Source organism: Coturnix japonica, chromosome 4 (genome assembly GCF_001577835.2).
Source record: "Coturnix japonica isolate 7356 chromosome 4, Coturnix japonica 2.1, whole genome shotgun sequence".
Classification (NCBI taxonomy): domain Eukaryota; kingdom Metazoa; phylum Chordata; class Aves; order Galliformes; family Phasianidae; genus Coturnix; species Coturnix japonica.
In genome coordinates, this window is record NC_029519.1 from 72017856 (window position 1) to 72030089 (window position 12234).

Below are 12234 nucleotides of genomic sequence, written 5' to 3' on the forward strand. Positions count from 1 at the left end.
GAGATGGGCACAAGACAAAATTCCAATGACACACTATAAAGTGGCTCTGGAGACAAGTATATAAATATCCGCTGCTAATGAGACTATGCTTACATTACCATTTTGCTCTAAGGCAGAACTGAATTCTCATTCTGTATAGGATAAAGGGTAATGGTTTTAAGCAAAAGAATGGGATATTTTCACTACATGCCAGGAAAAAGTTTTCATTGAAAAGGTGGTGAAGTGCTGGAATATGTTGCCCAGAGAGGTTGTGGGTATTCCATCCCTGAAGGTATTCAAGGCCTGTTTGGATGGGGCCCTGGCCAGCCTGATTTAGTGGTTGGCAAGTCCACCTTCAGCAGTGAGTGGAACTAGATGATCTTTGAGGTCCCTTCCAACCCAAACCATTCTATAATCCATCATATTTAATTTTACTTGTGGATCAATCCATAAATAAATAAACCAGACAACCCAACACAAGCCAAAGTAAACACATAAAATGCACTTAGCATAGTTGCAGTGTCCTTGGAAGCAAGCATTTCAGTCTACAAATCTACTCCTATTAGTACAACCTATTTGTCTGTGTCATCCTTCATCAGGAGCTCTGCCCAGGTGTTCCGTGAGGCCACAGAAAGGTCTTAGACAATTTTGGTCCCTCAAAGAGCACATGCCAGATAGGAACAAAGGACCAGATAGGATCTAGTCTGATGGAAAAATCTCATGCTGTACATCATTTAGATGTAGAGGATTTAGAAACAAGTGTTCAGGAAAAGTGATCTCTTCCTCTGAAGCTCACTCTTGCAAATATCAACATAAAACTTCATCATCTGTCAGATCTGAAATGCCATGAGCCTCAGCACTGCATGACTGCATAAGTGTATATAAGAGATAAATGGGATTTATACAATTAACAAAATGTGTATTCCTCAGATGCATAAGGTATTTCTTCAGAGGCCCTGGGCAGAGATAGATTTGTGGTTGCTAAGAGCCAAAAAGAGATTTATTTATTTATTTAAACCTTCAGAGTTACTACAGTAGGTAAAAAGACTGATGCTGTACTCACTAATCAGAGGCATCAGCCAACACAAAATTCCGTGCACACCTACTAGATGTCAGTGAGAAACAGTACTTATAGTTTTGAAAAAAATAATAATCAAAACAGTGTCTAGAAGATCAGACTGCCTAAGAAACTGGCAAATAAAACACATTCTCAATTATTTCAGCCATGATAATAACATCATAAGCAAATAACTTCTGATTCTATCTTAATTAATCAAGTTTTATAGACTTACTCTACCCTTTCCTTCCAACACTTTTACGACTAGCTTGTGTCTACTTTTTCCAGCCTTCAGTACACCTTTACTGATTGGACACACTTTAACAAACATTTGAGTTGCTCATATCCTCCTGATTTCAGTGCTACATCTCCCAAACCAAGGGAACATGCAGAAAAAAGAAGAAAAAGGAGACTTTTAAAAAGTCAGAGCTCAGTTCTAACACTGTCAGCATTTCTCATCACTGTAGGATGAAAGTAGATGAAGACAACAGTGCTAGAAGTAATGTAATATTTTGATCTAGTCTGTGTTAATCTACAAAGCAAATCGAAACAGCTTAAACCAAACTAAAAAGTAATTCCTAACCCAGTAACTGGTATTTGATATAGCAATAACGTCCTGCATGGATTTTCATAGTATGTTTCAAATACGTGATTCCAGATTTGCATAGAAAGCAGCCAGAGCAACCAGAGGGCAGCCTCCAAGATCTACAACATCTGGCTGCACCTTCCAGATGTTACTATGAGGAGCCATACAGGAATTATTCCTACTGGAATAATTAACTTCCTAAACCATGCAGTTCTCTTCTCTCCATGAATATTTGAACAGAAAGACCCATCATCATACAAAAGATTCTTTAATAAACAATTACCATGCTTCCACAAGGGAAGAATTTTCCTGAATCTATGTTGTGTTTGTCCTGAAGGAGACAATGCATTTTTGAACCAATGTAAAAGCATGAAGGCTCGTTAATACTTTTCATAGTGTTAAGGCATACGAGTTTCGCTCTGTTCTAGTTTTTGCTAACATAAGCCTTAAACTCACAACAATCCCCCCATGGACTCCTGTGGATGACTGCAGCTCTACACACAAGAAGCAGACTGTGCAACAGGATGTTGTAGTGAGACAGTGGCTTGTTCTGCGTGCATACCATGCCCAGGCCCACAGTGTCCTCTCACTGCCCATCTCCCTGACATGGGAGCAGTGCAAGGTATAGACTAAGCCCTACTTGACAAGGTGCAGTGAGGTGCTGCTGTATGGGCAGTGGCAGCCACCACAAAGTAACACCGACAGGAGGGAGCAGAGAGAGCGGGGTTTACCTGCTGGGCCTGCTGCAGCAGCTCCATTCGCTCGTGCAAGATCTGGCTGTCAAACTCACGGCTCTGCCTCAGGATTTGCCGCCGAACCTTCTCCACAGCAGCCCTCAAATCCTCCCTCTGGGCTTCGGTCAGCGACTCGCTCGCCCTCCTTCCTGGGTCCTGCTGCAGGGCATTATACAGCGTGGCTTCCAGCTCCTGGATTTTCTAAGGCAACCCAAATCACATACAGACAGGCTGCCGTTTGAACCCAGCAAGCACACAACCCACCCGCAGCTCGAGGAGAAGGCCAGCGAGCACAGCCATGGGCAGGAGGGAGGCAGGACACAGACACGGGACAGGAACAGGACAGAAAGCAGCAGCCATGAGCAGTGAGGAGCATTCCACACACAGTGCGCAGAACCACACCAGCACCTGGGCTGATTTCTCTTCTACTAAATGATTATTATCTGTTTGGGAAAGTTCCGGATAATAGGTCTTTGTTCAACATGTGGCAAAACCCTCAGATCCCTGGTACTGAAAATTACAAAACCACCATAAAATGAAAGATTCCCTTCTACTGTGACTGAGTTTCTAAGTCATTCTACAAAATGAAAAGCCCATAGCATACACGAAACAGCTGTGAACAACAAGAATAGCAGTGTCTTCTCTCCCTCTGGCCTTACTTTCCTGCTATCCACTGCTCAACATTGACTTCACCCCCTTTGTTTCCATGACTGTAAGCAACCAGGAGAGAAACACTGCAGGGCACAATAATTTCTCCTCAGTCTCCCACCCTTTGTCAGATTGCTAATCAGATTCTAATTCACTAATTCAAACTGCAGCACCTGGCAAAGCAGAGTACAGAAGAACTTTACATTTGTATGGAGAACCATATTCCCAAGAGTAAAGAAAGGAATCATGATAGTATTTCTCTTGCTCCTGTGGTTAGTTTATTTCTATATTTCCTACTACAAAGCAACGTAGAATAACATTTAGATCAAAAGCATCTGACAACATCCCTTTAGCCCCTCTTAACACCTTTCTGAGGTAGGTAATTCTATCCATATTAGTGATGCGTAAGCAGCAGAACAGAGAGGTTAAATGGCTTTCCCAAGGTCACGGTGCTAGAAATAGAGCTTGCTTGTTTCCTTCTCTCATCTGCTCTGATCACAAGACCTTGCTCCTTTCCTGAAAATATTTTCCCCATAGGAAAAACCTATGATGCATGAACAGTTCTTAATGCCATTATATTTTGATTTCCTGAAGTCTTGCTATTAAGAAAGTGAAGTGTGTGGTTTGTCAATTCCTAGATTATTCCCAAGGCTTCATTTCATGCTGCATAACCTGAGAGAAGGCAAGGCTGCAACTTTCCACTTGAAAACTAGGAAAAGTAAGGTTAGGTAGAGCAGCGCAGCACAGCAAGGAAGGGCGTAGGAATAAGCATTCTCAGAAATACTTACAAATGCTTAGGGAAAAGTAGTATTGGAGGAGCTCTATAGTTATTTCTGGTAAATTTTACCAGGATAGTTTCATGCACAGACAGACCAGCTCTTACCATTCTAGGTATACTGACAAGAATTTAATGTATTTTAGAATTAAAAATAAAACAAACAAACAAATAACACGACTCTTGTAAATAGTACAATCCCTTTTCTAAGTCCTCATTTATGTAGCACTTGATTTCCCACTTGGTTTCCTTTAGTAGAATACTAAGTAAATTAAAAGAGAACTCGATTTAAAATCAAAAGAAAAAAAATATTTTACCAAATCTGTTCAAACATGAAAATTGAATGACTGTTCTTTTCCTACCATGTATGCCTGGTCAAGAGCTTGCTTCCTGTAGTCTAGTTCTTCCTCCAAATAACCCTTCTGTTTACTGAACAGGTCCTGAGTGATAATAAAAATAAAGAAGCATTTGTTCTTTATCCTAATTCATGAAGAATCATAAATGCCATCATATTCCTGTAAACTCTCCACTTGAAAGTAAAAGAAAAGCTATAGTCAGTGACAACATTCATCGGAAGGATATTTGGATATCAAATTTACAACAGAGGCACTTAAAATATGTACATGCTGTCAACAAGTTGTACCCAGACAGTGCAGAACTCTACATCAGTGTATAATCCTGCCTTGATCTGTTGCAACCAAAGGTTGAGTGGTGAATGTGAATGTGCATGCATGGGATCCAATGGCAATTATATCCAACAAACAGGTCAAGGAAGGTATGGCAATAACAACAGTGAGGGTACTTGAGTGGTTTTCTGAAAATATTCAGTATGACCCTCAAGGAAACCATGAGACAACTCAAAATCTGTGTTGTCTAGACTCTTCCAGGCTGGAAATCAGAAGATACAGGGCCAGGACTGGATCTTGCAGCAATAATCCATGATGTGTCAGTTTTTGGCTTGTAGAGGTAGGAAGCTAATTTGGAATGGGTAATGTGACGCCCAGAGAGGTTAAGTGACTATAGCTACAGAGCTGAAGAAGTTTTTGACATACTGAGGAGTTTTATATATCTAAAATCAAATGAACTAACTTCCACAGAATTAATAACTTACAGCTGATAATTCAGTGAAACTCAGAATCTGATAAGATGATGCAAGAAAGTTGTGAACATTTAAACAGTTGTAAGAGCAGTCAAACTAAAAGGCAAAATGATGCCTCTAGAGTGCTTCAGTGATAAGTAGTACATAAAGTAGTAGGTTTTCTTAATTTTCCTCTCTAGGCAGGAAACAGAGCCCTTTTGATCAAATTTAACATCATAAAGTTTGATTCTACTCAACAAACTCTTGCAATCCATGCAGACACGCATACATTACACAATATATAGAATATATCACAATTTGTTTATAGAGGAATCCTAAGATGTTTGTTCTAGCTCTTATTAGTATATAAAGCAAATGTTGCCAGTCTTGCTACACCTATCAATTTATTTTAGTACTATGACCATTTCCAAATACAATAGAAGGATTTGCTTGCGGATTATATATGTTGGCAATACAAAAAGATACTGAGAATGGTCAAATTTTACCTTCAGACATTTAAATCTGTTGGAATTGCACGTGACATGTTTGCCAGTGTAGAATTTGCATAGCTGTGAACAGTACTGATGTTCACCTCCCACTGAAAACATCTGGTTACAGAGAAACCTTTTCTGATTAGCCAATTAATGCTTGACAGATGTCTCTTGCAGGTGCTACAGAACCTGTTTCCCAGCCTCTCATGGACATAATTTTGAAGAATGTAATATGGTATCAGACACCATATCAAGTCCTATCTTGACTACCCACGTGACATTATTTTCTTACGTAGCTTTGGCAACAGCTCCATGGCTGTTGTAGAAGATGTACTGTGTAAAGCAAAGTACAGAACAGGCCTGGTCTGAAGCTGCTTGCGAGTGGCTCACAGCAGAGTCGACTAAGTTGCCCAAGACTATAGAGAGAATCAAGCTACCAGCAGATCCCAGAATAGCAGTGCAGCTGCTCTAGGTCATATTTCCTCTCCAAGAGCCATTGTAAAAGATAGCCAAGAAAGCGAGAGGGAGAGACCAAGGGTGAGATCTTGAATTCTTTACATGGGGTCCAAGGACATCTAAACCAGTGGCATAATATTATTTCCAAACACATTTCACAATTCAGTTTTTGTAGACACAGCCATCAGCAACAAAGACTTTCAGACTGCTATTTTAACAATTAGAGGGCTATCTCTAAAAACATCACAGATATTAAATGGGAAGATAATATAATAAGTTAGAAAGAAATTGTCATTTTCCAATTCCTTTTTATAAAGAAAGCTAGTATTTCTGGGCACTTTGCCTCTAAAACTTTCCCATTTTTCCACAGTGAGTTAAAAATAGAAATGTTAAGTGTGGGAAGGGTGCTTATATTCAAGTAATACCAACATGATAGGCTACACTCAACAGAGAACACAGTCTGAGCACTTCTCTTTTTGTGTGGTCCAAATACACACTTCTGTAATGGCCCTGTGCAAATCAGTTAACTTCCTGACTCTATTCTCTAAGATGCATGTAATGTTGATTACTAATATACCTGGAAAAGGTGTGGTGAGGATTAAATTGTTTTTGTAGAGCCATTTGAAAAGGAGAAACACAGCATGTATGGCAAACCAATAAAAACAAGCAAATATTTCAAAACATTATGCTTAACATGTGAAAAAGTAAGGGTGTCGGTCTAGAGTAAAAGGAGGCTTTTACAATTTGTCTAGAGACTGAATATCAGAGACCAAAAACATATCCCTTACAATTCTTCCAGCATGATTAAAAAGATGATGCTGTTGCTTGACAAATTAACACATAGAGAAAGCACAAAGACAATTTCACACTGTTCAGTTAATCTGCTCTGTAAAGTTACACCTTTGTGTACTATTTTGTGTATATTCTAGTATTTTTGCTCCAGATGCCTTTGACGCTTCCATTCCACTTCAAAGAACACAAACAAGAAACAGTTCTAGATACCTCTTGCAAATTCTACCATGAAAGAATCTCAGTTAAGCAAAGAAAAGCAGAAAAGCAACCTATGTTGAAGCTTAAGCATTGCTTTTGAAATTAGTTTAACCAAGGGAATCATATTATTTGTGTCCTTTCCTTACCTTCTCATTCTCCAGGTCTAACATCTTCTGTGTCAGTGCAGCTTCTGTCCCCTCTATCTGTTTTAACCACTACATGAACACAACAATATAAAAAGGAGAAAAGCGAGAAGTGAATAAAACAGAGCTTTTGAAAAATTTGCACCAAACATTCCACAAGTTTGTTCCCAACGTTCCCAGGCATAGGTTTCTGCCATATTAATCTATTCGCTTTGAAGTAATGCATGACTAAACAGGTTGTGAAAACAAGCAGAATGGAGGACTGCAGAAGCACACTCAAGAGTAACGTGGAGGTTATTTTCTAACAGTTAAAGATTCCTTCCCCCTGAAAAGTTCATCATTGACTTTGATGAACAATTTAATATCTACATGCTTTTTTCCAGCTTAATATACTAATGCTTGTTGTCTTGATTTGTAAAAACACTATGATGGCATCAGCTCTGCACTTTCCCAGAAGACAATACAAAAGACAAAGTTGCAGACTTGACCCTCCATTTTGCAGTTTGTTGAGTCTTTACTGGTAAGAGGTACACTTCTGAAACATAAGTAATAAAGAAGAAATAATGGAAACACAGAAGAAGTTAACATTGTTGCTCTCAAAAAACCCTTATTACTGTGGGAATAAGCAAAAAAAAGAGGATGAAGAATAGCCATTGAATTCTGAATGCATAATTAACTACTACAAAAGCTAAGTGCAGATACAGAAGGATTTTGCTTAATTACTTAATTAACTATTACCAGGACTACATTATATTCAGAACTTATCAGAATGGGTAGGAATGCTCTGTCTGTATTCATTTATTTTCTTTTTTATTCATATACAATAAGGATCAATGACTAGTTTTCAGAGAGCATTAGACTAATACTGCTTTTCCAAGAGCTAGTTCTGATTAAGACCAGCCATGGCTTTGCCACTGATGTATGGATAATTATCACTTTACTAGATTCATCCTACTTAGTGTAATTCTTTGGATAAGAATTATACATCAACGTTTTAAATTTAGGGTTTTACTTTACAAATAAGGAAAAAGTGAATTAATTAATTGCTGCTTTTGGATCTTCCACTATTCAAGAGATTGATGGATAAAAAAAAATGAATCTTGTTTTATCTACTCAGTATGTTTATCTTGGAATATGAAGCTGAAAGAAATGACCAGGAACCTCATATTCCGTCCTCATCATAATTTTTTTTGTTCTTCATTTTGAAGGTGATGGACAGAAGATGTTGCTAAGCATAACCACACCACTGATAAAGGATGACGCAAGATAGTGAGCATTCAGAACCCTGGAAATCAATAGAAATTGAACATACTCAGCATCTCTCACAATAACCCTCAATAGTTGCAAATGAAAAGTTGTTTGCAAGAATTAGAGGTCTGATTTATTAACTGATGGATGACATGCAGAACAAAAGTTTGATTTTGTTTTTCTCATGCATGTAAGTCATTCTGGAAGCAAGGTGCACAAAAAGAAAAGCAAGAGTTTATGAGTCATAATCAGTTGTAGCATTCAAAGCAAGCTATTGGAACTGTTCCAGCAGTACCCAGAAACCTTCTTTGCCTAGCAGCTTGATTGCCAAAACAATTACTGCTAATGGCTGGGTATGATAGATTTGATTGAAAGAAACACTAGGAGTGAATAACTACAACACATGAATGTAACAAGCATAATGCCCTTAATATATCAAAGATCTCACTGTAAGGTGATTATATATGATTGCTTCTCATAACTAAGGATCTATAGGAATGCACATGCAAAGTCATCTGTCCCTCATTTAGCAAAACATCTGAGATTGTTACATTATATGAGGCAGTAGATTTGTTTTAGATTTCTTCTAACCTAAATTGTCTATGCCTCCAATAGAACTTATGTTAAAGCAATAATCTAGTCTTGTTTATCAGATTTTGTATTTTACTTTACACTTTATCTCCCCCAATGTGTAATGTAAAACACAGAATATTATGAAAATATATGATGTTGTGTTTCTTATGTTGAAGACAACATAGACCTATTTTATCTTATTTCTTGTCTTGGTTAAACTTTGGACATGGATAGTGATTTCTTACAGTGATTTGATGTCATTTGATAACACTGTACATCAAATATTCACCAGGAAAAGGACAAAAAGTTTCATGCTTCTCAGAGTACCCTTTTCATCTAACTGCCTGCCAGGTGGTGCTTATTAGGTTACTGTGAGGCACTTTACTAAAATTGCAGAAAATTGGAATCAAAGATAAGATGAACATTTTTTATTTCATTCAGTCTATTTGCTATGAAAGATAAAATGAAAGACTCCATCTTTCTGAATGAGTTTCTGTAAAAATCAGATTCTGTGGTAAAATGACCATAAAAATTCTTTACTGCAGACTAGAACCTGGTCAAATAAACCCCACAAATGAACAAAACCAACCAAACAAAAACAAAGCAAAAATCCTCCACTATTTATCTTGAAATGAAATTTAAGTAGAACTTTTACTGTCATTAAGTTTATGTTTCCATTTATGTGAAAAATTACTATTGCTTAAAAAACTGACTGTCCCTTCTTGTGATATGTTGCTACTGTAAATAACTTACAGATAAAAGTGTATGTTCTAAGCTGCACCACTGACAACAGTTAAAAGCTGACTAATTCCAGTGACAGTTTTTATGCAAGGACTTATTTAATTGAGTAACAATAACCCAATCCCACCTCTAAAGGCTGGACATATCTCATTGTTCCTTACCAGCCTTCTCTCACTTATTGAATTTGAAGGGCAGTGATTGTTACCTCATGTTTTTCATGCTATAGAGCAATCAAAAGTATCACTTTTTTTTGTCCACTTCCACTTTTTTTTTCTTATAGTAATTATTCAATTAATTCAATAACTATTACTTTGCTTTTTTAAGATTAGTTAAATTGAGATATTAAGATAAATAGATTAATAATGTCAGTTAAAAAAATGATTACTTATTCAACAAAATGCTCAGATTTCAATTTTAAACTTTTCTTCATGAATTTTAAAAGTGGAGGAGAGATTTTATAGTTAACTATGAAAGGAAGGGGTGAAGTTCCTTCAGCAAAAAAACAAAAAAGGTAAGTTTTTCTTAGTTCATTTTAAATGTTATCACTAATCTACATAATAGTAGAGTATAATACTATTATGTAGATCATATAATATAACATTATATATATAATATATATACATACTATTATATATATAGTATTATATATAAATACCATGTATATAATATATATAGTATGTATATATATATTATATATATAATATTATATTATATGATCTACATAATAGTATTATACTCTACTCTAGTATATATATATAATATATAGTATATATATTATACATACTATATATATTATATATACATATAATATATAATAAATACTATAATACTATTATGTAGATTACACATAATCTACATCCAACCTGTAGATTATATTCACTCTTTAACTGGAGTCATTGAGTGACCTGATTAATTATTTACCTTTCACTTTTTTGTTATTTATGCCTACTATACAGATCAAAGGACCACAGGCTTCTCAGCCTTCTTGGTCATGCATAGAAGTGGTCCAAAGTGGACTAATTGTGCGACTTAGAGAGAACCTTGCAACAGCCCTGGAAGGTCTCCTGGAGAACATAGGCAGTTCTCAGAATGAAGTTGGCTCTTGTCCAGATGCATTTTAGTACCTTATTCTAAAGAAATTTCTCAGAGGAAGTTTTTATTTTTAAATTGATTTCATTTAAAATGTTAGATTAGACCTCAAAACATCACAATCCCAGTAAAATCATGTAAGGATGAATACATGCTCCTGTCCAGATCCATTTAACAGAAAATTCATGCTTCTCTGACAGAGCTATATGAGATCTCAGCAGACATCGCTGGTCTTTCAGGCAGACAAAAATCTTTACTGAGCTCTACCTTTTCACAGAGAGAAAGTACCGTCCCAGCTTGGATTATTGCAACCTGTTCTTCGTTTCTCAAATTCTAAAATTAAAGAGAAAAAAAAAAGAAGAAAAAGCATTTTAAATTGGATTGGAAATCCATTCTTTAATTCAAGTGACAAATTTTAACTGCGACTTAGAGAAGCAAAGTAAACAAGTTACGTTTAGTGCTTTATAAACATGATCAGAAAATCTACATTGTCTTTTCTTTCAAGTCAATCAGCCCTGATCAAATCCTATCTTGAAGAAATACACTATAACTTCAATTTGTGTGAAATCTTTTACATTTGTACTAGTAGTATCTGATGATTCATAATTTTTTTTACAAATAGGGACATACAAAAATCATCTGTACATTTTCTTATGTGTTATTCTGTACAGCGGAAAAGAAAGCCTGCTTGAAAACAACAATAAAGCCAGTGTTACATTTAAAGTTAAAAATCATTACCCCATTATCTCCAAGAATATCTAGCTTCTTCATGAGTTCTGATATATTCACATCCTGAAAAAGATGGTCAACACTTATTTTTTTAAAGGTGGGAAACAGATTTACATGCTACATTTTAGGTACCTTTGCATGCAGTCTTGAAATACCAATAAGTTAAACATGAGTTTTGCATCATAACCACAAAAGTATTACTGATCATTTTAGAAACAAAGTCAAACATCATTTAAATGCAGCAAGCAACTCTGATGTCTGTGCATCCTGCTGATGTACCCCCATATCCATAGAAAACAGCAACTGCTGCCCAATCACTACAACCAAGGCAAACACTTCACTGATATGAAAAAAAAAAAAAAAAGAAAAAAAAAAAGAGGAAGAATACATCTGCAGATGATTCCTGTATTTTAGATCTAACAGTGCCAGGAATTCTATTTTCTACTGTAAAAAGTCGTTGGAAAGGTTCATGGAACTGCTTAGCCTCTGATAACAATGCACACAAGAATGATCCCAAGTTTGGCCTATAAATTATTTGTTGAACAGGGATATTTCGTTTGACAGCTTGCATGCAGTTGTGCTTTTCTGAAGGTAGGAAGGCTTGACTGGATAAGCCAAGACCAGTCCAAAAATGCTTAATATACACACAAAAAGACAGCCATTATAATGTTGGCACTCTCAACTTCTCATATTCAGTGCTTCTTAGTAGGGGTCAGCATTTCCCAGTGGCTGTGCCTTGGCTCACTAGTTTCATTACTTACAGCATGTAACATGCTGCTTTCCATCTGTGCTCTGTGCAGTTACATAGTACAAGGAATCGGGATGACTGATCTTTCAATTTCTTTGAAGTGAAATTAGCTGTGCTTGCAAAGTGCATACCCATATCAGAATATACTTGCTCACCATTCTATATCCAA

At 36.5% G+C, this 12234-nt stretch overlaps 1 protein-coding gene across 13 annotated transcripts in view; it reads right to left on the bottom strand.

Moving 5' to 3' along the window:
* Nucleotides 1-12234, bottom strand: part of JAKMIP1 (janus kinase and microtubule interacting protein 1) — a 126059-nt gene that overhangs the window by 14646 nt on the left and 99179 nt on the right. For all 13 annotated transcript variants that reach the window (XM_032444139.1, XM_032444135.1, XM_032444147.1 and 10 more), the window contains 5 exons: nt 11327-11380; nt 10856-10921; nt 6941-7009; nt 4142-4219; nt 2354-2557 (listed from right to left, as the gene is read on the bottom strand). In XM_032444139.1, coding sequence (XP_032300030.1) covers nt 2354-2557; nt 4142-4219; nt 6941-7009; nt 10856-10921; nt 11327-11380 — 471 coding nt within the window. The remainder of the gene's footprint in view (nt 1-2353; nt 2558-4141; nt 4220-6940; nt 7010-10855; nt 10922-11326; nt 11381-12234) is intronic.